Here is a 27,699-nt window from a genome sequence, read left to right on the forward strand (position 1 = left end):
AGAATTTTAGTTGTAAATACATCTGGTAGTGTATTAGAGGGCACTGCATGTACATGAAGCACAATTTCAAATTTGAAGTGTGCTTGCTTTAGTGTACATCTGTAATTCATTTGTAATGAAGAAGTCCATCTTTCCATTTTACCACTGCAGGCTCAGTTTCCACATAGTAATTATCAGTCTGATTTTTTTTCCAGACAGTCTATTTTCATCTGTCATACCTTTTATTTTCCTTCCATGTTATGTTATGTTAGCCATTTAGTGTTTCATGAACTAGCACTGTTTGGCATAAAGTTGCATTTGCAGCATTTTACTAAACCTTGTATAGGGCACCAGTCTTTTCTGCCTTTCTGGGGCTTCTCGGAGAATGATGGTAGTATCCTAATTCAAATGGCACACAAGCACTGTCCAGTAATGGAGTCCATTCTGTCTGGTGTATTATACTGTCACTGCATTAATACATTTCACTTATTTTTGAGAATTGTACATTAATTGTAATTCCCACAGCTCCTCCATTTTTGATGAGGGTTAACACTCCTATTTAATGTTCTTAGCTTTTTAGGCCCTGGTGTGTCATTCAGCAGCTGCCAGATGTTCATCGTGTTACACTGCTGCAGTCAACACACTTGGGTTATCCTGCCATCAGGCGGTCCTACAGTTGGCCAGAGTTCCAAAGTCTTGGTCCGGCGTCGGTTGCTGTTACTTCTTCCCTGATGTCAGTGCGCCAGGCGTATATAAGAGGCATCCGATGCCATTTTCTTCAGTCTTTCTTGCCACGCGGTGCCCGAAGCAGAAGCAGTTCGCAAGTGCTGGTCGGCCGACTCCTGAGATTTTCAAATTGAATTTCAGACCGAAGTCTTCAATAAAGCTAAGTACCCTATTGGGGAACCTTTTCTTGCCTCAGTCCGATGTCAGAAAAAGTTAACAATTACATTTCTTGTGGGAAGCAAATACCTCATAAGGACTTTCATTCTTATTGTATTCCTTGCCTAGGCCCAGACCACGACATCCCAGGTTGTCGGTTTTGTGCTAGGTTTAACAAACAAACTATTAAACGTCTGTTTGATTTCGCCCAACATTATTTTGGTAGGAAATTTAATTATACCATGCCGTCGGAACAACCGATGACCGGAATGCATAAAAAACGCAAAGATAAGGAAAGGCAGCCGAGACCCAAACCAGACTCCGAGGCCTCTGCTGGCCCAGTTGCCGGTTCTCCGGTTTTTAGTGAGGTGCCTACGCAGCCCCTGACGATCGCTGATTTAGAACCCCAGGCGGCATCCGATTCCCAAGCGGAGATTACTAAGCCTTCACAGCCTTTGCCATTAGGTCATTCCGACTCCATGGCTGAAGGAGATTCCGGTGCAGTTGAAACGCCTTCAGTTGCAGAAGGTGTCTTCAGACCGACTACACTCACTATTAAATCCTATGCAAAGCTGAAAACTCCTTTAAAAGCAAAGAAGACTGTACAGCAGTCTCCAGTACAAGGCCCCATGCCTAAGAAACAGACGCTTAAGATGGCTGAAGACTTAATTATCCTAATCAGGGGTTCCCATCCCCCTCCTGATAAAAGGCCTAGACAGGAGGAGGACTACGCTTCCTCTGACCAGGTTTCAATTTCCTCAGATTCTTCTGAGGAACAGGAATACTCTTTTCCTCCTTATGAAGACTGTATTCCTTCAGCATCTCCCCCAGAAGACTACTCTTTTGGGGAAACCCTACATACCATGAGGCAACATTTCCACTGGGAAGGCCAGGATTACTCTGATTCTAAGAAAAGGCTCAGAGAGTTCCTTTTACTACCCCAGCACAGACCCCTTGCTATTCCACCCGTGTTGGACATTGTGGATGATGTTTATTCAGAATCTAGCCTTAACCCAGATTCACTACCTCCTGCACCAGCCAAACCAGACAGATATTACAGAGTCCCTGACTCACACAAATTCCTATATAAAAGCCCGGTTGCTGACCCGCAAACCATTTCCCAGGGTCCCAAAGGGATTAAGGCCTCTACTGCTAAAAATCCTGTACCCTCTGAAAGGGATTCCAGAGCACTAGACAGATGGGGAAAGAAAGTATATACCTCAGCTACTCTAGCTATGAGGGCCTTAAATTGCCAGTTTCACATGCTGAAATATCAATAATATTTGATGTCTCAATTAAAACAAAAAGTAATCACACATACAGAGTAGCCTGATTACAAGGAAATGCAAGATTTGTTGCATGCAGCTGAACAAGTGGGAAAACATACTTTGCAATGTGGATTTGATTCATTGGAAGCTTCTTGTAGAGCAGCAGTGACAGCGTCTGTCATACGTAGGCATGCTTGGTTAAAAGAACAAGCTTTACCTGATCATGTTAAAGCAAAGTTATTGGATGCACCTTTACAGCAGGATGTTTTATTTAGTGTAAAAGCAGAAGTTTTAAAGAAAATGGAGGATAAGGCAAAATCTATGCAGACGGTCAAGGATTTTTTTACAGGTTCAACCCCCTCGTTTCAGCAGAAATTGGCCAACCAAAAACTGGTCCTTTCCAGCTTCTGACAGGCCACAGAGGGGCAAATACAGACGCCCAAGGGGCAGAGGTCAGCCACAAGGCTCTTACAAGCCTCGACAATAGGGTGCCACAACCCAGAAAGGAGGAGAAGACAGGTCTCAAACTATCAGAATACAAACACAATGACTTACCCCTGAGACTGCCAAGCAAATCCCTCTTGGCAGCTCCCTTGGGAGGAAAACTAGCACTTTTTGCAGACAACTGGCACATCATCACAAAAGACAAATGGGTCCTAAATATTGTATCTCAAGGATACAGATTCCACTTTCACACTTTACCAAGGATAAAAGGAATGCCAAACCTGCCACCAAATCAATGGGCAGAGGCTCAAAAACAAATTACAGCTCTCATGGACATGAGGGCCATTCAACAGGTTCCTACACAGGCGCAAGGACAAAGATTTTATTCAAGACTCTTTCTAGTTCCCCGAAAGGACAAAGCCTGGAGACCCATTCTGGACCTCTCAATTCTAAACACATATCTGCAAGTACCCAAATTCAAGATGCTAACACTACAGCAACTTCTTCCCATGCTGGGCAAGAAGGCTTGGCTAGTAACGTTGGACCTCAAGGAGGCATACCTGCATGTCCCTATCAGACAAAATTGCAGAAGATACCTCCAGTTTATAGCAGGTTCAACCCATTACCAATTCTCTGCACTGCCCTTTGGCTTATCTACTCTGCCCAGGGTCTTCACAAAATGCCTGGCACCAGTAATTGCATACTGCAGACAAAGAGGAATTCAAATATATCCATACCTGGACGACTGCCTTATTCAAGCAGAAGGCAAGGACATTCTTTTAAAGCATCTGGCGTTTGTCAAAAACCTATTAAGTTGTCTAGGGTACACAGTAAACGAAAAGAAGTCAAAACTAGTGCCCTCACAAGACATAATATTCCTGGGTGCCAGCTTAAATACAACAGCCGAGATGGCTTATCTCATGCCAGACAAGCAAGGACAACTGACTCAATACTTCAAAATGATGGCAACAAAGACCCAACTCCCTGCAAGAAAAATTCTGCAGGCCTTGGGATTCATGGCATCTTGCATACTACTAATACCATATGCAAAACTGCATTTGAGGAAATTACAATGGTACCTGAAAAGTGTATAGACTCAACACAGCCACAGCTTGGAAACAATAGGTTCATAGGTTCATACTAGGCTATCTGCCCGAGGGTATTTACAAGCCTAGCCCATCGTTTTGTGGCTTACGCCACCCCTTTAGTATGGGGAACTATACCCATTATTTTGCTGTGCCTCTGTCGAGCAGTGACACTGAGGTAATCCCTTGGGTATATCTGCGATCTCCCATCCATTGGTCAAGATTTCTCTTGAACAAGGCCAGCGAGGTGCTCTGCCTCACATGTACCGGGATTTTGTTCCACAGCATAGGGAGTCTTTGGGTGATGAATCTATCCCTCCAGCACGTCCTATTAATAGCCGTGTCGAGGTTTAAGTCTCCCGCCCTTGTGGCTCTGATGGATCTAGATTTTTTGAGGTGAAGCATATTCATCAAATCTGGGTTTGACATGGCCTTGTATGTTAGGCAAAGGTCACCTCTGAGCAAGCGGTAAGCGACTGAATAGAGCTGGATTTCTTTCAGTCGGTCAGCATAGGATTTTTGAGACCCTTTATCCTTTTGGTGAGGAACTTTTGTGGCCTCTCCAGCTGCTGCAAGTGTCGGGTCAGATACATCCCGAATGGGGCATTGTACTCAATCATTGGTCTGATGAGTGATGAGTAAAGGGAGACTATGACCTCCCTTGATCTAGATGAGAATCCCTTCATGATAAGGTGGGCAATGTAGAAGGTCTTCCTAACTACTTTAGCTACATGGGTGTCGAATGACAGACTACTATCAACCTGGGTCCCCAGGTCCCTGATAACTTCTTCTGTGCTCAGTGGATTGCCACCTATTTGGTAGATAGGGGTAACCTTGTTTTTCCCAAAGGGTATGACTATGCATTTTTTGGCATTTAACTTCAGGCCGTGGCTCTGGCACCAGTCATCCACTTCTGTGAGACCCTTCTGAAGGATATCTGTGTCAGATGTGTTTTCTACTATGGCGCCCAGTTTGCAGTCATCTGCAAACTTTGTCAGCCATAACCCTCCTGTGTTTGCTTGTACTTCGGAAAAGTAGATGCCAAACAAGAGTGGGCCCAGGACTGAGCCCTGTGGGACACCACTTGTGACAGGTTTTGAGTCTGACATGGCGCCAGCAACTCTGACCCTGTGGGTTCTGTCACTCAGCCAGTTTGCAACCCATCTTGTGATATATGGGTTAACATTTAAGCTGATGAGTTTTTCAATGATACCCGAGTGAGGTATTGTATCGAAGGCCTTAGCCAGATCGAGGTAGGCTGTATGGGCTGCCTTTCCCTCGTCAATGGCTTTGGTGACTGTTTCGAAGAAGTCAACCAAGTTTAAAAGGCATGATCTGCCTTTGACAAAGCCAAACTGGGTTGGATCCAAAGTCTGCAAATTCCCTATGTCTTTATTTATGAGGTCCATTATGATCCTTTCCATGGCTTTGCAGATAAGGCTTGTCAAGCTAATGGGCCGGTAATTCCCAGGGTCGGTGGAGGCACCACCTTTGTGAAGTGGGACCACAGTTGCAGTGCGCCACTCCTGGACGTATCCAGAGGTAAGACTTTGATTAAACAGCTGTCCTAGCTGTGGGTTTAATTCCTCATTGAGTTCGTGGAGCACACAGCCGGGGACACCATCAGGTCCCATGGATGCTGTGTCTTTTGCTGTGGAGAGAGCAGTGCTCACTTGGGCTGGAGATGTTTGGGGGCTGCAATCGTTTGGTATAGATATCTCTCCTTTGGGGAGGGGAGAAGTTTGCACTGAACCTGTCAGCCAGTATGTTGGCAATGTCTGTAGGATCAGTAATCTTCACATCATTTTGAACTAGTTCTGAGCATATCTGGGAGTTTCCTCCTAGGTTTCTAACATAGCTAAAGAAGGCCTTATGATTGTCTTTTGAGTCTTTAGCTATTTTTCTCTCAAATTTGCTTTGGATGATTTTATGAGAGCTCTTAGTTTTTACTTATAGTGATCAAGGGTGTCTTACCTTTTAAGGATTTTGCTCTATCTTGTAGTAGCTTCCTCCTTTTATTGTAGAGTTTGTTTATGGCTGGGGTCCACCAGACTGGACGCTTGCCTTTGGTACTAAGAGTCTTTGTTTTGTTTGGGATTGCCTTATCCATGCAGTCCTGCAGGTGCTGGTAGAAGGTGTTTGTAAGTGATTCAGCGGCTTGAGTACTGTTTTCCACTGCCTCGGGGCCTTAAAGGAGATCACACTAGTCTTTAGAAGTGTGAAGTCGGCTTTGAGAAGTTCTTTACTGTGGTCTTTTTATTTCAGGTGGGGTGGGATGAGGACCTCCAGCGAGATTAGTTTGTGATCTGATCTCACCAGTGAGGGGTATACTTCGTGTTGAACATTGTGCTCCCATGTTCGTGATGATGAGATCAAGTATGTTATCTCCTCTTGTGGGGATGGTGACTAGTTGTTCCATGGCATTTGAGTTTATGAATTCCAGGAACTTTTGGGCTAGGGTGTTTGGGCTTGAGTAGTGTTCCCAGTCTATATTAGGGTAATTGAAGTCACCTAGTATGATGGTGTTTGGTGATACATTTATCCCTCTAGTGTTTTCAGGAAGGCCATGTGAAGTTCCTGAGTTTGTGAGGGTGGCCTGTAACATGCTACAATTTGCAGAGCAGTCTTGCCTATGGTTAATTGCACCTGGATGGTCTCCGATGCATCGATGCGTTGCCACCAGTCTTGAGGTGTGGGTGTCCTTGATGAATATGGATACCCTCCTTTCTTGGTATTGTCCGGATTTTGGGGCCGGAACGCATGATATGAGGTAAAACCTGATAGCTGGGGTGCTCTCAGGAGCCTTGAACCAGGTTTCTGTCACAGCACAGACATCAATGTTCTCCATACTGAGAAGGGCCTCGAGTGCGTGCATTTTGAGATTGAGACTTCTGGCATTGAGCAGCATTACACTTAGTTTTTTTCCTTTTTGTGTTCTAGGGTGGTAGGTTTAGAATTTGAGCCTTGCCTAAAAAGGCACTATGGGGTGGCAAGAGCCTTTGCCAATATCCGGAATCCCAGGGTGACAGGTGCAAGCCGTCCCTTGGAAGCAGCGTGGCTTGTCCAGCATGTCATCCCAGGCAGACAGATACTGGATCCCCTTTGAATGACACCAGTGTTTAAGCCAATTGTTAAAGCTGATCATCTTATCTCTGTATTGTGGCATCACTCTTGGTGAAGGTAGGATACTGCTCAAGGTCAGGGTCATACCTGCCTGGGCTACATAATCAGAGAGCTCCTCAATGTCTCTCTTCATGTAGTCCAAGGAGGTACGCCTCAGGTCGCTTACACCAGCGTGGACAATGACTGAGTCATATTTGTACTTGCTGTTGAGAGACCTGAGTGCTTATGCTATGTGGCGGATTCTAGTGCCCGACAGGCAGCTTACTGTGACCTTCTCCTTACTCAGTCTGGTGAGCGGACGCCAGTGTGTCTGACTATGGAGTCACCAATGACTAGTGTGTCTGGCATTGTGTTTGGCCTTAAGGGCTGTGACTGTTTGACACTCTGACTGTGAGGTCTATGTGTTGCAGGTGTTGTGTTCTGAGGTGGTGGTTGTTTGGGTGTCTGCTTTGGTGGCCTCTGCTGTTTTGGTAGATTTTTGATCAGAGCCTCCGAGTATGTCTTTGTGTGTATATGTGTATGATTTGAGGTTGTAATGGTGCTATGTGAGACTGGGTCTATAGTGTGTGTGGTAACCTTCTCCTCCTGACTGGTCTTGCCAGTCCTGTGTTGAGAGAGCTCAGCCTCCAGTTTGGCCATATAGTTGCATCTCTCGCATGTATTTGTGTTTTGTGGGAGGAGGAGAGGGTTGTCTGTGTACATGAGGCAATTGTAACATTGCCTCAGTATTCCCAGGTTCACCAGCTGAGCAGGAGAGGACACTAGCAACTGATCCCTCGACATGCTAGAAGGATAGACAAAAACTTTAAAAAAGATTCAGGGGGACGTGGGTGACCGAGAAATGGGTTTTTTTTTTTGGGGTACTATCTATGACAAGAGTGCCGTATCAAGGTAATAAGTACTGTAGGAGCAAGTGCTAGGTTTAACAGATAGAGAATAGTCTACTTGGAGTCAAGTGGAGATGATCTTTTTAGTTATAGGATACGCTGATTAGATCAGTAGTATAGTTCGAGGAAGGTAGTTTTAAGGGAAAATTTGAAGAGTGGACTTTAGGTAGCCCGAATAGTTTAAACCTGCCTAACCGGCGCTGCCCTAGTGTGCAACAGTGGCAGCTCAGGCTAAATCAAGGCTTAACGCGTTTACGCTTTATACCAGGGGCTGGAAAAAGCTAGAAACTGTCCCAAAGCGACCAATAAACTACTAGTTACTGGCTGAAACCTCACAAAACTGGACAAAGGCAGCTCAATGCTTCCCACTCCCACTGGTAAGCAAGGTAACTTCCTCTCCCCAAATAAGGCAAGGAAACAGTACACAGGAACTACAACCAAAGCCCAGGAATCAGCAACTCTGAAACTGGACTAAACTAGTAAAGCAGGAAAAACAAGAGATATTTTTTCTTTTTTTTTTTTTTCACAAAACAGGCAGAAACAGGTACAGCAAACACTTATAAATGCTATGAATCAGCTACTACAGCTTACACAGAAGAATTTGCTACAAATACAGTCAAATAGTAACAAACAAGGATTCCAAGTGCAATATTAAGTTAAATGCAGTAAAAACAGCTTCAATGTAACAGAAAGGCAGGTGAAATACAGTCGCTAGGTATTCAGATGTGGAAAGCAACAAAAAATATACTTAGTATCAAGAAAAGTTGCTTATTCAGCTCTCTGCAGCCTGGATTACTCTGCTGGCCCACGTGGAGTCTGTGCTGAGTAGGTACAAGCTGAAAAACGCGCGTTTACCGCATTTTATACCAGGGGGCTGGAAAAAGCTAGAAACTGGAAATAAAATAATACCACTCATTCCCTGCCTTCAACAGGAGTTTCTATGGTGGGCTCAGGCATGTCACCTCAACAAGGGTCAGCCTTTTACCATACCCACAGCCAGGCAAACTATAACAACAGATGCATCGGATTATGCCTGGGGAGCACACATGGCAGGACAGTGTATTCAAGGCAAATGGTCTGCAGATCAAAGGCATCTACATATCAATCAAAAAGAGATGCTAGCTGTACAAAATGCCCTAACAGCTTTCAAGGACCTCCTACATCCAGGACAACTCCTAATAAAGACGGACAACACCACAGTGATGTACATAAAACAAGGGGGCACACATTCCTACCCCCTATGCAGGCAGGCAATGACCTTGTGGAACACAGCACTGACCTACCAAGTTCAACTAGAAGCACAATTCCTGCCAAGAAAGAAAAACACATTGGCAGACGATCTAAGCAGAAACATCATAGATCCTCACGAGTGGAAACTAGATCCACAAGTAATCGCAATGATAACTCAAAAATGGGGGAGCCCAGACATAGATCTGTTTGCCTGCCCCAAAACTACCAACTACGGACATTTTGCACAAGGACATACCACACAATAGCTTGGAAAGTGGACGCCCTCTCATTCAGTTGGAAAACATTAACAGTGTATGCCTTTTCTCCACTGCCTCTTCTGGCAAATGTGCTGCTGAAAGCCAGATTGGGAGGCCACAAATGATACTCATTGCTCCAGACTGGCCACGTCAACACTGGTATCCAATACTACGGAACATGGCTCAAGGCCCACCATGGATTTTACCTCAAATTCCTCACCTGCTCACTCAGCAAAACAATCAGATTCTACACAGCCAGCTCAAGACTTTAAAGTCTGGCTGCATGTCAAATTACCTAAACAAACCAGTCAACACTTCTCTCTAAAGCTGCTATGGACATCATTCTAGAGGCCAGGAGGCCTAGCACCAGGAAAGCCTATTCAGACAAATGGAAAAGATTTTGCGCCTGGAACCAGGCTAAAGGCCAAAATCCCCTTGTCCCAAATATTCCTCAGATTCTACAATATTTAACTGAGATGTTGCACAAAGGACTTTCCTTTTCATCTATTAAGATCCACGCCTTAGCTATTTCAGCTCAATACAACATGGATTCTCCTATATTTTCACATCCAGTACTAAAACAGTACCTCAGAGGGGCTAAGAACATAAGACCGCCCCGGAGAGCACCAACACCAACTTCGGATCTCAACTTTGTTTTGGAAAAACTTACACTACCGCCCTTTGAACCAGCTTTTACAGCTGACTTACAGTTTCTGTCATGGAAAACTACCCTGCTGCTAGCAATAACTTTAGCATGGAGAGTCTCAGAGCTACAGGCCCTAATGGCAGTGGAGCCCTTCATCATTTTTCATCAAGACAGAGTCGCTTTACGAACTAACCCTTCCTTTATGCCAAAGGTGGTATCCAGTATGGCCCTAAACCAAACCATTAATTTGCCCACCTTTTATCCAAACCCCCAGAACAAAGGGGAAAGGCTCTTACACTCTTTGGACATTCACAGGCAATTACGTTACTACTTGGATAAAACTAAGGCTTTCAGAAAATCTGACAGCTCTTTGTATCCTATGCTGCAAGATCACAAGGAAAAGCTATCTCAAAACAGACCATTTCAAAATGGATAGGACATTGTATCCATTTCTGCTACACACACCATGGGAAACCTGTACCTGGTAACATTAGGCTCCATTCCACCAGGGCTACAGCAACATCAATGGCCTTTCTCAGAGGGGTACCAACCAAGGATATTTTGGAGGCTGCAACTTGGAGTTCAGTGCACACCTTCACTAAACACTATCACTTACTTCTATACTCTAAAACCAGAGCTGGCTTTGCCACTGCAGTTCTGCAGGGCCTACTAGCTTCTCCAAACCCTGTTTAGTTCCACCGCCCATCCTTAGCTTTGGGATTCAACCCAAGTGTGATGACTGCAGCAGTGTAACACGATGAACATAGTACAGTTTTGTACTTACCATAAATGTAGATGTTCGAGTGTTCACACTGCTGCAGTCCAGGTTACCCTCCCTCCATCCCCTTTGACCTAGCTGAACTTTTCTATGCCTTTCTATCCTGTACAACCTTTGTGGTGTATTTGCTTGTAACTGAAGGTATTCCTTTTATATGTTTTATTAGCAATATGTATTGCCTACCTACTTGGGGGCACCTGACATCTGGGGCAAGAAAAACTGAAGAAAATGGCGTTGGATGCCTCTTATATACCCCTGGCACACTGACGTCAGGGAAGAAGCGACAGCAACTGACGCCGGAGCAAGACTTTGGAACTCTGGACGACTGCGGGACCGCCTGATGGCAGGATAACCCAAGTGTGATGACTGCAGCAGTGTGAACACTCGGACATCTACATTTATGGTAGGTACAAAACTTTACTGTACTGTGCATCAGTAGCAGATAGTAGGACAACTTGGGGAAACCGTATGTTAGGAAGACAAATACTTGGGTGAGTGCATTTGTGTGGGGGTCATCCAGTCATAATTCAAGTTCCCATTGCAAAACAGGAGAATTCAAGATCAAGCTGTTTTCTCAGCCTTAACTGCAACAAGAACATGGACACTAAGGTGCTAACCTTGCCAATACAGTTAGCCTGCAAAATGCTTGGGGGATGGAATAACAGCACTGAAAGTTTTCATTTTGGATATAAAAGTGCACTTGGTAGCAATAGATTTTTGTGATGATTTTATTTCAGTAAGTTGATTCCCACATTTTTTTTCCTTTTGCCTTTATGGGATTCTGGGAATGTGCTAGTATTATATAAATCTGCCTTGCCTACCCACCCAGAAATGCAAACTTTGACTGTAGATGATGGTCACTGTTGGTAACACCTCAACCTCATGTAAAAAATGGGGGGAAAAGGAAATTGAAGGTGATATAAAATTGTAAACCAAGCAGAAACTTTGCAGTGTGGTGGGTGTGAAGTTCACTCCTTGAGATATATTATGCTCCTGTTTCACTAATAACATTTGAAATTTAAAATACGTACTACAAAGTAATAAAATAGTATGTGGTCTACAGTTCAGAGTCAAGTTAAAAATGGAATATCCTTTATTGATGCAGACAAACAATTGATCTTAGCTGAGTGTAATTTTATATTTTATATTATTTTAAAGTTCAAATTTTATTAGTGAACTAGGTGCATAACATATTTGAGAGTGAACTTCACACACACCACACTGCGAAGTTTCTTCTTGCCTTGTTTTGGACCCAGTATGGTTTTTCTGAGACTTCGAGCGATACCGCAGATTTTTCTTTTTAAATAAAATTATACTTGTAAGTATGTGGAGAGATTTTATCATCTGCTTACTGAAAGTATTTGGAAAATGACTAAAAACATATCTGGAAAATAAATAAAGGGTCTACCAGTACTTGTACTAACGCAGAAAACTGCTGTCAGTATTAGACATGTAGATGGATACAAGGTGGGAAGTAGTCTGAACTGGTCTGTGCAGTAGCCTGCAAGTGCCAGTGCTGTTAATGGTTCTGTTGCAGCAGGACAGTTCTGAAGGTTCCTGCAAGGCAAGCACCACTTTTATATTGAGTTTACTGCTTGCCTGAGTCTGGGTCATAGAAACCCTTATATAACTGCATAAGTAGGACAGTAGTAAAAAAAAACTAACACAGAATAGTCAGAAGTAATGTCTGGGAACAGTTGTGTTTACCTACTACAGTAAAATATTTTTTGTCTTTCTATGATTTTGTTTTGTGCATGGAATTCAGTGCTGTAGCTTCCTTTTTTTCATGAAATTTAGAATTTTTTTAAATAAGGTGTGACTGCTTCTTTACAAAATCTTTACCAAAGAATGAAACCTAGTTCTTGTTTTTTCAACAGTGCTTGAAGCGGTATGTGGAGTTACTAATCAACGAAGGTCAAGAAACTACCATTAGCTGTCCAGATTCCTCTTGTTTAAGACGAGGACATATACAGGAAAATGAGGTGAAGTTCCATTTCATACTATTGAGAAAACAAGTTTATTTTACTTATTTTGAATTTGTTAACCAGTTTAGGGTACTGAACCCAATGGACTCATTTCACTGTCAGCCTGGGTGTAAACGCAATTGATGTATGACCTGTCCAAAGTGAAAAACAAAATGTAGTATGTACATGTATTACACACAAAGTGAATATTAGAGGTGCTAGGGGGTATAAAGACAAATCTATACATGGCTTTATATGCAGAGTAACTGACAAAATGCAGTATATGCATGCATTATGTACCGAGTGGTTATCTGAGTTGGCATGTTGAAATCATTGCAATGAGAAGAATAAGCAGAGTAAGCTATCCAGAGGGAAATAGAGTTGGAAAAGGTTAAGTTATATGACCAGAGAGAGAGAGAGTTGCATTTTCCTAGAGTCTTGTAATGTTCTTTTAGATGTTCTTCATTCACCTGCCAAGAACATAGCACCCGGCCATTTTGACAAAGCTCTAATTCCCCTCTTTCTCTCACTCACTCTTGTTCCTGATAGGCTGCACCCTTTTTTTTTGGAGGAAGTATATCAGCAACCAGAGTGATGTGACTTTCTAGAATTTTACTGCCAGCTGGAGGAGAAGCATCTATCTGGTTCCAGAGGAACACAAGTCTGTTAAGTTTCTTGCCTAACAAATAAGGCCTCTTTTTGGGGACCCCCTTTCTTTCAAGTTTTTTTATTAAATATTTGTGGTATTATTTCTGATCTACCTTAATATTTAAAAAGTAAAATTAGTGTCTCAGCCTATGGTTAGTGAATTTTGCTTGGTCAAAGATGCTTCCACAGACCACTTACCTGTTGCCTCAACTTGCTCTTGTATAGCAGTATTTGTCATTATGGACTGGGGGTTAGAGAAGTCCTCAAATACTATTCCAGTACCTGTGGGAGAATCAAACGCTTCAGGTACAGGAGTTGTCTGGGAAAGGAGACCTCTTGCCAGAGATGTTAGGCTCTTCCATGACCATTCTCCAAATAGGGATACTCCTAGAAAAAGAAACAAAACTTAATTACAGAGAAGATGATCAGGTTGTTTCTGTGTACAAGTCTCATGTTGTATCTTTGACTGAGAGTGATTTGCAGTCATTCAGTTCTGTGGGCTTTCAGCCTTTTCACAGATGTTCTTCGTGTTTCACTGTTGCAGTCATTATATTTGGGTTATCTTCTTGCAGGTAGCCCTCAGTCGGCCTGATTAACAAAACCTTCGGTCCTGTGTCGGTTGCTTCCCTTCTTCCATGATGTCAGGTCGTCAGGGGTATAAAACATGCAGCCAACGCCATTACATCAGTCTTTCTTGCCGTGCGGTGCCCGAAGCGGAAGCAGTTCACAAGTGCCATTTGGCCTACTCCTAAAATTTTCATTTTCGAGTTTCAGAACCAAAGTCTTCAACTAAAGCTAAGTACCCCATTGGGGAAACTTTTTCTTGCTCCTTATCGATGTCAGTAAAAGTTAATAATTGCATTACTTGTGGAAAGCAAATACCTCATAAAGATTTTTGTTCGTTGCCTAGGCCCTGACCACGATGTACTTTGCTGTCGGTTTTGTGCTTTATTTAGTCAGCGCACTTTCCATTGTCGGTATATTTTCGCCTCTAAATATTTCGGTTCTCGGTTTAATTATCCAGAAATGTCGTCGATCGGCCATCCGACTACCAGGATACCGAAAAAATGTGAAGATAAAGACAGAGACAGGCCGCCGAGGTCCAAAACTGCGACAACGCTTCTCCTAAGCCATTCGCCAGTTTGCCGGTACTCAGTGAGGTGCTTTTGCAGCTTCTGATACCCGCTACTTCTGATTCACAGGCCTCTACTGAGACCCATTCGGAGTCCAGTATGCAGCGAGATGCTTCAACTATGGAACCTACGGATGTCTCTACCTTGGATGGGTCCGGAGCCTCTGTGCAAGCACCGGCTTCTGAGGGTGTATTCAGGCCTATGGACTTGCATATTAAAACTGACGCCCAGGCCACATGCTCAGGCCTCTATGCCCAAAAAGAAATTATAAGAATGGCTGAAGATCCAATAACTCTAATCAGGGGTAGCCAACCCCCCCTTCTAAGAGGCCTAAGACTGAAGTTGATTATGAGTCTTCTGAGCAGGATTCTGTTTTTTCTGATTCTTCTGATGATCTGGATTTGCCCTTATCAACTTATGAAGATTCTGATGCAGAGGACTCCATTCCCTCTGCTTTCCCTCCTGAGGATTTTTCTTTTGGGGAAAACTTACATACGCTAAGGGAGCATTTCCACTGGGAAAGCCAGGATTTTTCTGATTCAAAAAAGAGGCTTAGGAATTTCCTTCTCCTACCTCAGCATAGGCCTTTAGCTATTCCTCCTGTACTAGACATTGTTGATGATGCTTTTTCGGAATCTAGTTTGGCCCCTGATTCCCTGCCTCCTGCTCCCAGAAAACCTGACAGATACTACAGGGTCCCTGAGTCCCACAAGTTCCTTTTTAAAAATCCTATTGCAGATCCAGGGACTATTTCACAGGGGCCCAAGGGCATTAAGGCTTCTACTGCTAAAAATCCTACCCCTTCTGATAGAGACTCCAGGGTGCTGGATAGATGGGGTAAGAAGGTTTACACTTCTGCAACCTTGGCCATTAGGGCTTTAAATTGCCAGTTTCATATGTTAAAGTATCAGCAACATGTTATTGGACTGCTTAAACAGAAAATTATGTTGATTCCTGACTGTGTGGAAAATAAAGAATTAAAGGATTTAATGCATTCTGCTGAACAAGTTGGAAAACATACTTTGCAATGTGGTTTTGATTCTTTAGAGGCCTCTTGCAGGGCTGCTGTTATTGGGTCTGTGCTCAGAAAGCATGCTTGGCTTAAGGAGCAATCTTTGCCTGATCATGTTAAAGCTAAATTGTTGGATGCTCCTTTAAATCAGGACTGCCTGTTTGGCAACAAGGCTGAGGAAGTTCTTAAAAAGATGGAAGATAAAGCTAAATCTATGCAAACTGTTAAATATTTCTTACAAGTTCAGCCTCCTAGATTTAGTAGGCACTGGCCCTCTAAGAATTGGTCTTTTCCAGCCCCTTCCAGGTCTTCTCAAGCCAAACCCAGACAAAGTAAAAACCCCAGGTTTCAGTCCCAGAGGACATAAAGAACTAAGCAGTGGGGGGCCTCCACTTCCAAATCTGGGAATAATAAGACTCCCCCTATGGTAAACTGTCTCAATGACTTCCTTTTAAAATTTCCAAGCACTTATCAACTGACTGCCCCTTTGGGGGGGAAAGATTGCTCTTCATGCAAAGAACTGGGAACTCATTACCTAGGACATATGGGTTTTAAATATAGTGTCCCAGGGATACAGATTTCACTTCCACACATTGCCAACACCAAGCGGGTGGCCGGACCTACCCCCAAATCAGTGGGCAGAGGCCCAAAAACAAGTGCTTTCTCTCTTAAGCATGGGGGCTATTCAGCTGGTACCAGAAGAGGAAAAGGGACAAGGTTTCTACTCAAGACTTTTCTTGGTACCCAGAAAAGACCATTCATGGCATCCTATCCTGGATCTACACCTTTTTGGAGATTCCAAAATTCAAGATGCTGTCTCTTCACCATTTACTTTCTGTACTTGGCAAAGATGCCTGGTTGGCAACATTAGATTTAAAAGAAGCATACCTGCACATCCCAATCAGGGAATATTGCAGAAGATACCTACGTTTCAAAGCATGCTACATGCACTGTCAGTTCTCTGCACTGCCCTTTGGCTTATCTACTGCACCCAGGGTATTCACAAAGTGCCTAGCTCCAGTTATTGCATTTTGCAGGCAAAGAAATATTCAAATATACCCATACATGGACGATTGTTTAATTCAGGCAAAAAGCCAGGACATACTTTTGAATCATCTGGCCTTTGTACAAAGGGTTCTAACTTGTCTGGGGTACACCATAAAGAAAATGAAATCACAACTTGTACCCTGTCAAAAAATTATATTCCTGGGAGCAAGCTTGAATACAACTTCCCAGATGGCTTACCTCATACCAGATAAATTAATTTGACAACCTACTTCAAACAAGTGGCCACAAAAACCCTGCCATCTGCAAGACAAATACTGCAAGCCTTGGGGTTCATGGCCTCCTGTATTCTTCTAATTCCATATGCAAGACTGCATATGAGGAAACTACAGTGGTATCTAAAAAGCCTATGGTGTCAACATTCTCAGGACCTAGAAACAGTGATTCCTGTCATACCTTGCCTATGCCTAGAGTTTCTTTGGTGGGCAGAGGCTTTCCATAGAAGCAAGGGACTACCTTTCACACCACCCCCTGCTGCTGAAACCCTAACAACAGATGCATCAGGCTATGCATGGGGGGCTCACCTGGCAGGAAAGTGCATTCAGGGCAAATGGAACCCAAGTCAAATGCACCTGCATATCAATCAAAAAGAAATGTTAGCTGTACAGAATGCTCTGACAGCCTTCAAGGACCGCATTCTTTCAGGACAACTAATGGTAAAGACGGACAACACCACTGTTATGTGGTACATAAACAAGCAGGGGGGTACACATTCTTACCCCCTCTGCAGACTAGCCATGGCATTGTGGAACACAGCCTTGAGCTACCAAGTGCACCTACAAGTTCAATTCCTGCCAGGAAAATTAAATACACTGACAGATGGACTAAGAAGAAACCTCATGGACCCACACGAGTGGAAACTGGAACCAGGGACTTTCAACATGTTGACAAGCAAATGGGGGAGCCCAGATATAGACCTGTTTGCCTCTCCCCAGAACTACCAATTGGACAAATTTTGCAGAAGGACTCCCCACAAACAAGCCTGGAAAGTGGATGCTCTGTCCTTCAGCTGGAAAAACCTATCAGTCTATGCCTTTCCCCCTCTGCCTCTGCTCTCCAAAGTACTACTGAATACAAACAGGACAAACCAAGGATGATTTTGATTGCTCCATGGCACCTGCTTCAGACTCCTTCCCTGCTGTCTCAGCAGGAGAACCAGATTCTGCACCCTCACCTTCTAACACTGAACCTTGCAGCCTGGCTAAATACTTAATCTCTCCTTTACCATCCCTCAGCACCTGTGATGGATATCATTTTAGAGGCAAGGAGGCCTAGTACTAGAAAATCTTATGCTGAAAAATGGAAAAGATTCTGTGCCTGGAACCAATCTCAAGGGATGAGCCCAGCAGCACCCAATTTACTTAAGACTTTACAATACTTAACTGAGATGCATCACAAGGGCCTGTCTTTTTCCTCCATTAAAATCCATGCCTCAGCCATTTCAGCTCATTATAACACAGAACCTCCCCTCTTCTCTCATCCACTGTTCCAGCAGTTCCTCAGAGGGGCCAAAAATTTGAGACCACCCAGGAGAGCTCCAACCCCAGCCTGGGACCTTAACTTCGTCTTGGAGTAACTCACTCTACCTCCCCTCGAGCCAGCTGCTACTGCAGACTTAAAATTTCTTTCTTGGAAAACAGCTTTCCTTTTAGCAATCACTTCAGTTAGAAGGGTATCTGAATTACAGGCCCTTATGGCAGTGGAGCCTTTCATCATCTTTCATGCGGACAGGGTGTCCCTCAGAACCAATCCATCCTTCATGCCCAAGGTAGTATCCAGTGTGGCTCTTAATCAACCCATTCATTTGCCAACCTTCTTTCCCAATCCACAGAATAAAGGGGAATGGATACTGCATTCCTTGGATGTGCAGAGACAACTTAGAGTCTACTTGGACAGGACTAAACCTCAAAGGCAGTCTGAACAACTGCTGGTGACATTTGCTGCAGGGGCAGGGGGGAAGGCTATTTCAAAGCAAACCATTTCTAAATGGATAAGCTATTGCATTCATTTCTGCTATAAGCACCATGGAAAACCTATCCTCCAGGGGAACAGACCTCACTCCACCAGGGCTGCATCTACCTCTACAGCCTTTCTCAGAGGCGTCCCTACCAGGGACATCCTAGAAGCTGCTACCTGGAGTTCTGTACATACTTTCACCAAGCATTATCATTTGCCAATTTTCTCTAAATCAAGAGCTGGCTTTGCCACTGCAGTCTTGCAGGGCCTTATAGCTGGCCCTAATGCTATCTAAATTCCTCCTCCCAACTATAGGTTTGGGAATCTACCCAAATGTAATGACTGCAACAGTGAAACACAAAGAACATAGTACAGATGTTCATCGTGTTTCACTGTTGCAGTCATTACACTTGGGTTATCCTGCTGGCAGGTTACCCGCAGTCGGCCTGAATTCCAAAGTCCTGGTCCGGCATCGGTTGCTGTCGCCTCTTCCCTGATGTCAGTGCGCCAGGGGTATAAAAGATGCAGCCGATGCCATTTTCTTCAGTCTTTCTTGCTGCGCGGTGCCTGAAGCAAAAGCAATTCGCAAGTGCCGGTCAGCCGACTCCTGAGATTTTCGAAATCGAATTTCAGATCCGAAGTCTTCAATACAGCTAAGTACCCCATTGGGGAAACTTTTTTCTTGCTCCAGACCGATGTCAGAAAAAGTTAACAATTGTATTTCTTGTGGGAAGCAAATACCTCATAAGGATTTCCACTCTTACTGTATTCCTTGCCTAGGCCCTGATCACGACGTTGCTAGTTGTCGGTTTTGTGCTAGATTTAACCAACGCACTATTAAGCGTCTGTACGATTTTGCTTTTCATTATTTTGGCAGAAGGTTTAACTACATAATGCCGTCGGAACAACCGACGACCGGAATTCATAAAAAACGCAAGGATAAAGACAAGGACAAGCATCCGAGGACGAAGCCTCTTCTAGGCCAGTCGCTGGTTCGCCGGTGCTCAGTGAGGTGCTTTTGCAGACCCTAACTCCCGCTTCCTCAGAGCCACAGGCCACCTCTGACTCCCACGTGGAGACAGCTAGGCCTCTGGATATTCAAGGTATTGGCCCTTCGGAAATTAATCCCTCAGATGGGTCTGGAGCCGCTGAGCAGACATTGGCTTCTGAGGGTGTCTTCAGACCTACACAACTTTATATAAAGCCTACTTCAGCATCCAAGACAAAGTCTAAAACAGTTTTAAAGACAAGGAAACCAGTTCCGTATTCTCCAGGACAGGCTTCTATGCCTAAGAAACAGATGCTCAAAATGGCCGAAGACCTAATTACTTTGATCAGGGGTTCCCATCCCCCTCCTGATAAGAGGCCTAGGCAAGACACTGAATATGATTCCTCTGATCAGGTTTCCATTTCCTCTGATTCCTCTTCTGATCAGGGATATTCCGTTCCTCCCTATGAGGATTCTGATGCTGAAGATTCTATTCCTTCAGCTTCTCCTCCTGAGGACTATTCTTTTGGGGAAACCCTGCAAACCATGAGCGAACATTTCCATTGGGAGAGCCAGGATTATTCTGATTCTAAGAAAAGATTTAGAGACTTTCTTTTACTTCCTCAGCACAGACCACTTGCAATTCCCCCTGTTCTAGACATAGTAGATGATGTTTTTTCAGAGTCCGGCCTGTCTCCAGACTCTGTACCTCCTGCCCCTGTTAAGCCGGACAGATACTACAGAGTCCCAGACTCCCATAAATTTCTTTACAAAAACCCTGCTGCTGACCCAGAAACTATCTCACAGGGTCCCAAAGGGGTCAAAGCTGCTTCTGCCAAAAACCCTGTCCCTTCAGACAGAGATTCTAGGGCTTTGGACAGATGGGGGAAAAAAGTTTACACTTCTGCTACCTTGGCTGTAAGGGCTTTAAATTGCCAGTTTCATATGCTCAAATATCAGCAATACTTAATGTCTTTGTTAAAACAAAAAATGTTGACAAATTCTGAATGTTCTGAGAACAAAGATTTGCAGGATTTATTGCATGCAGCTGAACAAGTGGGAAAACATACTTTGCAATGTGGCTATGATTCACTGGAGGCCTCGTGCAGGGCCGCTGTTACAGGTTCTGTTATTAGAAGGCATGCTTGGTTAAAGGAACAGAATCTGCCTGATCATGTTAAAGCAAAATTATTGGATGCTCCATTACAGCATGATACTTTGTTTGGTGTTAAGGCAGAGGAGGTGTTAAAGAAAATGGAAGATAAGGCAAAATCTATGCAGACAGTAAAGGATTTCTTACAGGTACAGCCACCCAGATTTAGCAGGAACTGGCCCTCTAAGAACTGGTCCTTTCCAGTGTCAGACAGGCCACAAAGAGGCAGATTCAGACACACTAGAGGCAGGCAACAGCCCCAAGGCTCATACAGGCCCAAACAATGGGGGTGCTTCTACCTCCAAAAGCGGAGAAGACAAATCACAGCCTTACAGAAAACAGTCCCAATCACTTCCCTCTGCCAATGCCAACCACTTATTTTTTGGAAGCACCCTTAGGGGGAAAGCTAGTACTTTTTTCACAAAACTGGCACAAGATCACCCAGGACAAATGGGTCTTAAATATAGTCTCTCAGGGTTACAGGTTCCACTTTCACACCCTTCCAAAGGCAAAAGGCATGCCAGATCTGCCACGCAATCAATGGCAAGAGGCACAAAAACAAGTTTCATCTCTCATGGACATGGGGGCTATTCAGCCAGTGCCACACCAAGAGCAGGGACAAGGATTTTACTCAAGACTTTTCCTAGTACTAAGAAAGGACAAAGCCTGGGGACCAATTCTGGACCTGTCTATTCTAAATACTTTTCTGGACATCCCAAAATTCAAAATGTTGACTCTACAGCAGCAGATGCCCATGCTGGACAAGAAGGCTTGGCTTGTAACTTTGGACTTCAAAGAGGCATACCTGCATGTCCCAATCAGACAATCTTGCAGAAGATACCTCAGATTCATAGCTGGCTCACTGCACTACCAATTCTCTGCACTGCCCTTTGGCTTATCTACTGCGCCCAGGGACTTCACAAGATGCCTGGCACCAGTAATTGCATTTTGCAGACAAAGAGGAATTCAAATATACCCCTACGTGGACGACTGCCTTACTCAAGCAAAGGACAGAGATGTTCTACTACAGCATCTGGCGTTTGTAAAAAGATTACTAATTTGCCTAGGGTACACAGTAAACGAAAAGAAATCAAAACTAGTACCCTCTCAAGAGATAATATTCGTGGTTGCAAGCTTAAATACAACTGCCCAGGTGGCTTATCTCACACCAGACAAACAAAGGCATCTGACTTCTTACTTCAAAGACATGGCAACAAAGACCCAGTTATCTGCAAGAAAAATTCTGCAGGCTCTGGGCTACATGGCATCCTGCATTCTACTAATTCCATATGCAAGACTGCATATGAGGAAACTACAGTGGTATCTAAAGAGTGTTTGGACTCAACATTGCCACAGCCTGGAAACAGTAATTACTCTCATTCCCTGCCTGCAACAGGAATTTCAGTGGTGGGCACAGGCCTGTCACCACAGCAAGGGACAGCCATTCACCTTACCCACTGCCAGGCAAACACTAACAACAGATGCATCAGATTATGCCTGGGAGGCGCACATGGCAGGAAAATGTATTCAGGGCACATGGCCCACAAACCAAATGCATCTTCATATCAATCAAAAAGAGATGCTAGCTGTACAAAATGCCCTGACAGCCTTCAAGGACCTACTTCATCCAGGACACAACTACTGATAAAGACGGACAATACTACAGTCATGTGGTACATAAACAAGCAAGGGGGCACACATTCCTACCCCCTCTGCAGGCAAGCCATGACTTTGTGGAACACAGCATTGACTTATCAAGTACATCTGCAAGCACAATTCCTGCCAGGAAAGACAAATACTTTAGCAGACGAACTAAGCAGAAACCTCATGGATCCTCACGAGTGGAAACTGGACCCACATATCTTCAACATGATAACAGGGAAATGGGGATGCCCAGACATAGATCTATTCACTTCCCCTCACAACTGCCAGCTACAGAGATTCTGCACTCGGACTTCTCACAAGCAAGCATGGAAAGTGGACGCCCTTTCATTTAGCTGGAAAGCCCTTACAGTATATGCCTTCCCTCCTCTGCCTCTCCTCTCCAAGGTACTCCTAAAGGTCAGACAAGAGAAGCCAAAAAATTATACTGATTGCCCCAGACTGGCCACGCCAGCACTGGTACCCAATCCTAAAGAGCTTGTCTCAAGGCCCAGCCTGGACATTGCCTCTAATACCTCATTGCTGACCCAACAGAACAATCAGATCCTGCACAGCCAACTCATAACCCTAAATCTGGCTGCATGGCGGATAATGTAATCATTCAGAACACACCTCTCTCTAAAGCAGTTATGCATGTTATTCTTGAGGCCAGGCCCAGCACCAGAAAATCTTATGCAGACAAATGGAAGAGATTCTGTGCTTGGAACCAAGCGCAGGGAATTGACTCGCTTGAACCAAATATTCCTCAGATTTTGCAATACCTAACTGAGATGCTGGACAAAGGCCTATCCTTCTCATCAATTAATATCCATGCCTCTGCCATTTCAGCTCATTACAATACGGAACTACCTATTTTTTCTCATCCACTGCTAAGACAGTTTCTCAGAGGGGCCAAAAACATAAGACCTCCAAGGAGAGCACCAATACCTACATGGGACCTCAATTTTGTCTTGGAAAAACTCACACTGCCTCCTTTTGAGCTTGCCAATACAGCAAAGATAAAATACTTGTCATGGAAAACCGCTCTTCTCCTAGCAATCACATCAGCAAGAAGAGTATCAGAGTTACAGGCACTAATGGCTGTGGAACCTTTTATTATTTTCCATCAGGACAGGGTTTCTGTAAGGACAAACCCGACATTTATGCCTAAGGTAGTGTCCAGCGTGGCTCTTAACCAAACTATACATTTGCCTACCTTTTATCCAAACCCACAGAATAAGGGGGAGAGACTTCTGCATACTTTGATATACACAGACAGCTACACTTTTACTTGGACAAGACTAAAGCCTTCAGAAAGACTGAGCATCTCTTAGTGGCATATGCTGCAGGTTCCCAAGGAAAAGCCATTTCAAAGCAGAATATTTCAAAATGGATAGGCCACTGCATTCGTTTCTACTATTCACAACATGGCAAATCAGTGCCTAAGGGCATTAAGCCACATTCTACCAGAGCAGCAGCCACTTCAGCAGCCTTCCTCAGAGGAGTACCAACCAAGTATATTTTGGAGGCTGCAACATGGACTTCAGTGCACACTTTTACAAAGCACTACCATTTACCTCTCTACTCTAAATCCAGAGCAGGCTTTGCCACTGCAGTTCTGCAGGGCCTCATAGCCACTCCAAACTCTATTTAGGCCCAGCCGCCCAACCTCAGCTTTGGGATTCAACCCAAGTGTAATGTCTGCAACAGTGAAACACGATGAACATAGTATAGTTGTGCACCTACCATAAATGTAGATGTTATTCACTGTTGCAGTCCAGGTTACCCTCCCACCATCCCCCTTTCTCTTTGCTGGGACTTATCTGTACCTATCTATTCTATACAACCTATGTGGTGTATTTGCTTGTAGATGAAGGTTATGTGCATGCTTTTTTATGATCATAATTTTTACAGCCTACCCTTTTGGGGGCACCTGACATCTGGGGCAAGAAAAACTGAAGAAAATGGTGTCGGCTGCATCTTTTATACCCGTGGCGCACTGACGTCAGGGTATAGGCGACAGCAACTGACGCCGGACCTGGATTTTGGAATTCAGGCCGACTGCGGGTAGCCTGCCAGCAGGATAACCCAAGTGTAATGATTGCAACAGTGAATGCATTCTAACATCTACGTTTATGGTAGGTACACAACTGTACGTTGTGTACACTTGCCATAAATGTAGATGTTTGAGTGTATTCACTGTTGCAGTCTTGGTTACCCTCCCTCCAGCCCCCTAACTTCTTTTGGCTATACGTCTACTTTCCTTTACTATGCTTAAAAGCCTTTTAGGTGTATTTGCTTTTTTGTTGACAATATATCTTTGTACTTTTATATTTAATTGCTTCCCATTAGAGGAGCACCTGACATCTGGGGCAAGAAAAACTGATGTAATGGCGTCGGCTGCATGTTTTATACCCCTGACAACCTGATGTCATGGAAGAAGGGAAGCAACTGACGCAGGACCCAAGACTTTGTTAATCAGGCCAACTGAGGGCTACCTGCAAGCAGATAACCCAAATGTAATGACTGCAACAGTGAATACACTTGAACATCTACATTTATGGTAAGTGTACACAACTGTACTTTTATGGTGCAGGTATTGCCAGAGAACAGTGTGTTTTTTCAGACGGTGAGGATTCTGACAGACTGGGGTGTTTCAAGAATTCATCACCCTAAACTCATGACCCTTAAGATTGTGAACCTGAAATTAATCCTAGACAATTTTTTTTTCCTTTGCTGAGACTGTTGTTAGACTTGGGTGCTTTTTTTAAGGAGCAAATGGGCTCCTGCTGAAATGGGCAGATTTTATGCTCTCCAATCCAAAGGCAGCAGCAAGCAAATAACTCAAAAACAGAATAAAAAAAAACAAAACGCTGTGTTAGCAAGAAGAATTTCAAGTTCGAATTTAATCCAAGCCAGTAGTAAGCGCTTTCGTCTCTCTTGTTAGAGACTTCTTCAGACTAATGACTTTACCATAAAAAACACAGACTTTAAATACTTCATTAATCATCACTTTAGAACATCAATTAGCATTTAAAAACACACAGACATAAACCCCTTCCTTTTCAAATACATTTTGAATTCTTCTCTATTATTCAGTCCTGGAGGGAAACGGGCATTTAATCTGACCTGCCAACAATATTCCAACCAACCTAATTCTTCTTCAACATTTACTATCTAAACATTAGGGTGCACTGTGTCCAGAACTATACATGTGAAATTGATTTTACATTTCTTATCAGCATAATGTTTGCTCATAGCATTTTTGTGTCTCCATTACTAATAGCATAATTATGCTCATAAATTCTTTTGTATAGTTCTCTTTTTGTTCCCCCCACATAAAATCATCTGCATTCTAAACACATTTTTTGATTTACATGTAAACCTCCCTGGGACCTGGACTACTGTTTTCCCTACCAATATTTCACCACTATCAGTAAATAAATATTGGCAGTAATTACAATTATAACACTTAACCATACCTCTTCTTACCTCAACTTCTTTACCCTTAAGTTTACTTTGAAAAAAGTCTTTAAAATTTCTGGCCCTTTTTTGTACAAACCTTGGTTCATTTCCTATTTTCTCTGCAATTTCTCTATTTCCCTTAAGAATTCCCCAGTTCCTTCTAACTATATTTCTTATAGTATTGGAATCAGTACTATTTTGTATAGCTAAAGCTGTCGTATAGTTTTGGTGTGTCTTGTCACTTACATGGTCATGTTCTATATTATTTCTTTTTCTCAATTCATCAGCGAACACCCTTTCTACTTCTTGTGGATATCCTCTAATTTTCATTCTTTTACAAAAATTAGAAGCTTCAAGCTCAAACACTTCATCTTCTTTAGTTAGGTTACTAATCCTTTTTAGTTGTCCCTTAACTATATTTGTCTTAATTCTTTTAGGATGTAAACTAGAATAATGCAGATACATATTATTCTGGAAATCTTTCCTAACAATCTTAGAAATAAGTTTATTTCCTTTTTTATGTATTGTCAAATCTAAAAAATTAATTTTATCTGCATTATAATTATGCGTAAATTTTATATAAGAACAGACTTTATTAATATAGTTCAAAAAAATCATTTAATTCATTAACAGTGCCATCCCATATTAAAAGGACATCGTCAGTAAACCTTAACATCTTAACTATACATTCACTTTCTAATATATTGGCTGTTTCCAACCTTGCATAAACACATTAGCATAGCTAGGGCAGCACCCATTGCAACACCGTTCGTTTGTACAAATACTTGATCATAAAACTCTAAATAGTTATGACTCAGAACTAAGTCTATCATCTCCATTAATAGTTCCACTGTATTCGGGGAGAATTCTTTAGATTTCTACCCTAACTGTTTCCATCTCTTATTTATTGGGAATCATAGTATATAAGGAATTTATATCTAATGTAACTAATATGTGTGAATCTGAGACACAAATGTCTTCCAGTTTTATTATGCAATCATAACAGTCTTTTATATAAGTAGTACACTTTGGTACTGCCTTTTGTAGATGTTTGTCAACAAACACTGACATTCTCTCTGTTTTACTATTTCTACTAACTACTATAGGTCTTAACGGTGGAAAGTCAATATAGTTATGGATCTTTGGAATATCAAAGATCCTACTTAATTTTGGATTATTGTTAGATAAATTTCTTTTCATTTTATCATCAATTCTCCCTGTATAGAACCATTCCTGTATACAGGAATCAATTAAAGAAAATCCCTTTTTTACCTCAGACATACTCATAGGTCTGTAAAAGTTTGAATCAGATAACATTTCTCTCATTTTACTTTCATATTCACTTCTGTCTAACAATACCATAGAACTGCCTTTGTCAGCTTTAAAAATCATTACATCTTCATTTTTGACTAATGCATCAAAGCATTCCTTTTCTTTTTTTTGTTAGATTGTAATATCTGAAATTTGTGTCTTTATCTAGCATTTCAAGCATCTGCAGTTCACATACATTAAGAAACATCTTTAATTCTTTGATTAATGGTAGGTTATAGCAGCTAGGTTTATACATTTCACAATTGCTTTGCATTTGTGATCCAAATATTATGCTTACATAGTCTCTAATTTCATTTATCATAACCAACTTGTTCGCTCTTTGTGGTTGGGCGAAGTTCCACCCCTTGCTTAATACACAACAATCTTCATATGACAGTTCTTTACTGGATAAATTAATGATTTTGAAATTTACAGTAGCGGTCTTCCAGTATTGTTTCCTGTTCCAGTTCTACCCTGGACCTTTCCTGCCATACCAGTTTTTTTGTGGTTGTTGTTGGTTTTTATTATAATGATTAGTTTTCCCTTTTCCACCATCCGCTGTAACCTGAGCCCATGTTCTTCCTTGATTATCAATCCTTTGATATACTTCCATTACTTGGTTGTTTTCACCTATTATGTTTCTTTTTACTTGAGATTCAGTTGTCATCGGTTTAGTTTTGTTGGCATCTTTAATTTTGGGTCTGACTGCTTGTTAAGTAGTTTTAGTTCCTTGTCCATATCTGAAATCCCATCTGCTACTCCCAGTGTTAGATTGGTGAATTTC

The 27,699-nt window shown here is 42.8% G+C and overlaps 1 protein-coding gene across 3 annotated transcripts in view; it reads left to right on the top strand.

The window, feature by feature from the left end:
- Window positions 1-27,699, top strand: part of RNF144A (ring finger protein 144A) — a 731,556-nt gene that overhangs the window by 314,082 nt on the left and 389,775 nt on the right. For all 3 annotated transcript variants that reach the window (XM_044070579.1, XM_044070569.1, XM_044070560.1), the window contains one exon: window positions 12,457-12,561. In XM_044070579.1, the coding sequence (XP_043926514.1) occupies window positions 12,457-12,561 (105 nt within the window). The remainder of the gene's footprint in view (window positions 1-12,456; window positions 12,562-27,699) is intronic.

Source organism: Protopterus annectens, chromosome 1.part0 (genome assembly GCF_019279795.1).
Source record: "Protopterus annectens isolate FY-2018-M chromosome 1.part0, PAN1.0, whole genome shotgun sequence".
Taxonomy (NCBI): Eukaryota; Metazoa; Chordata; order Ceratodontiformes; family Protopteridae; genus Protopterus; species Protopterus annectens.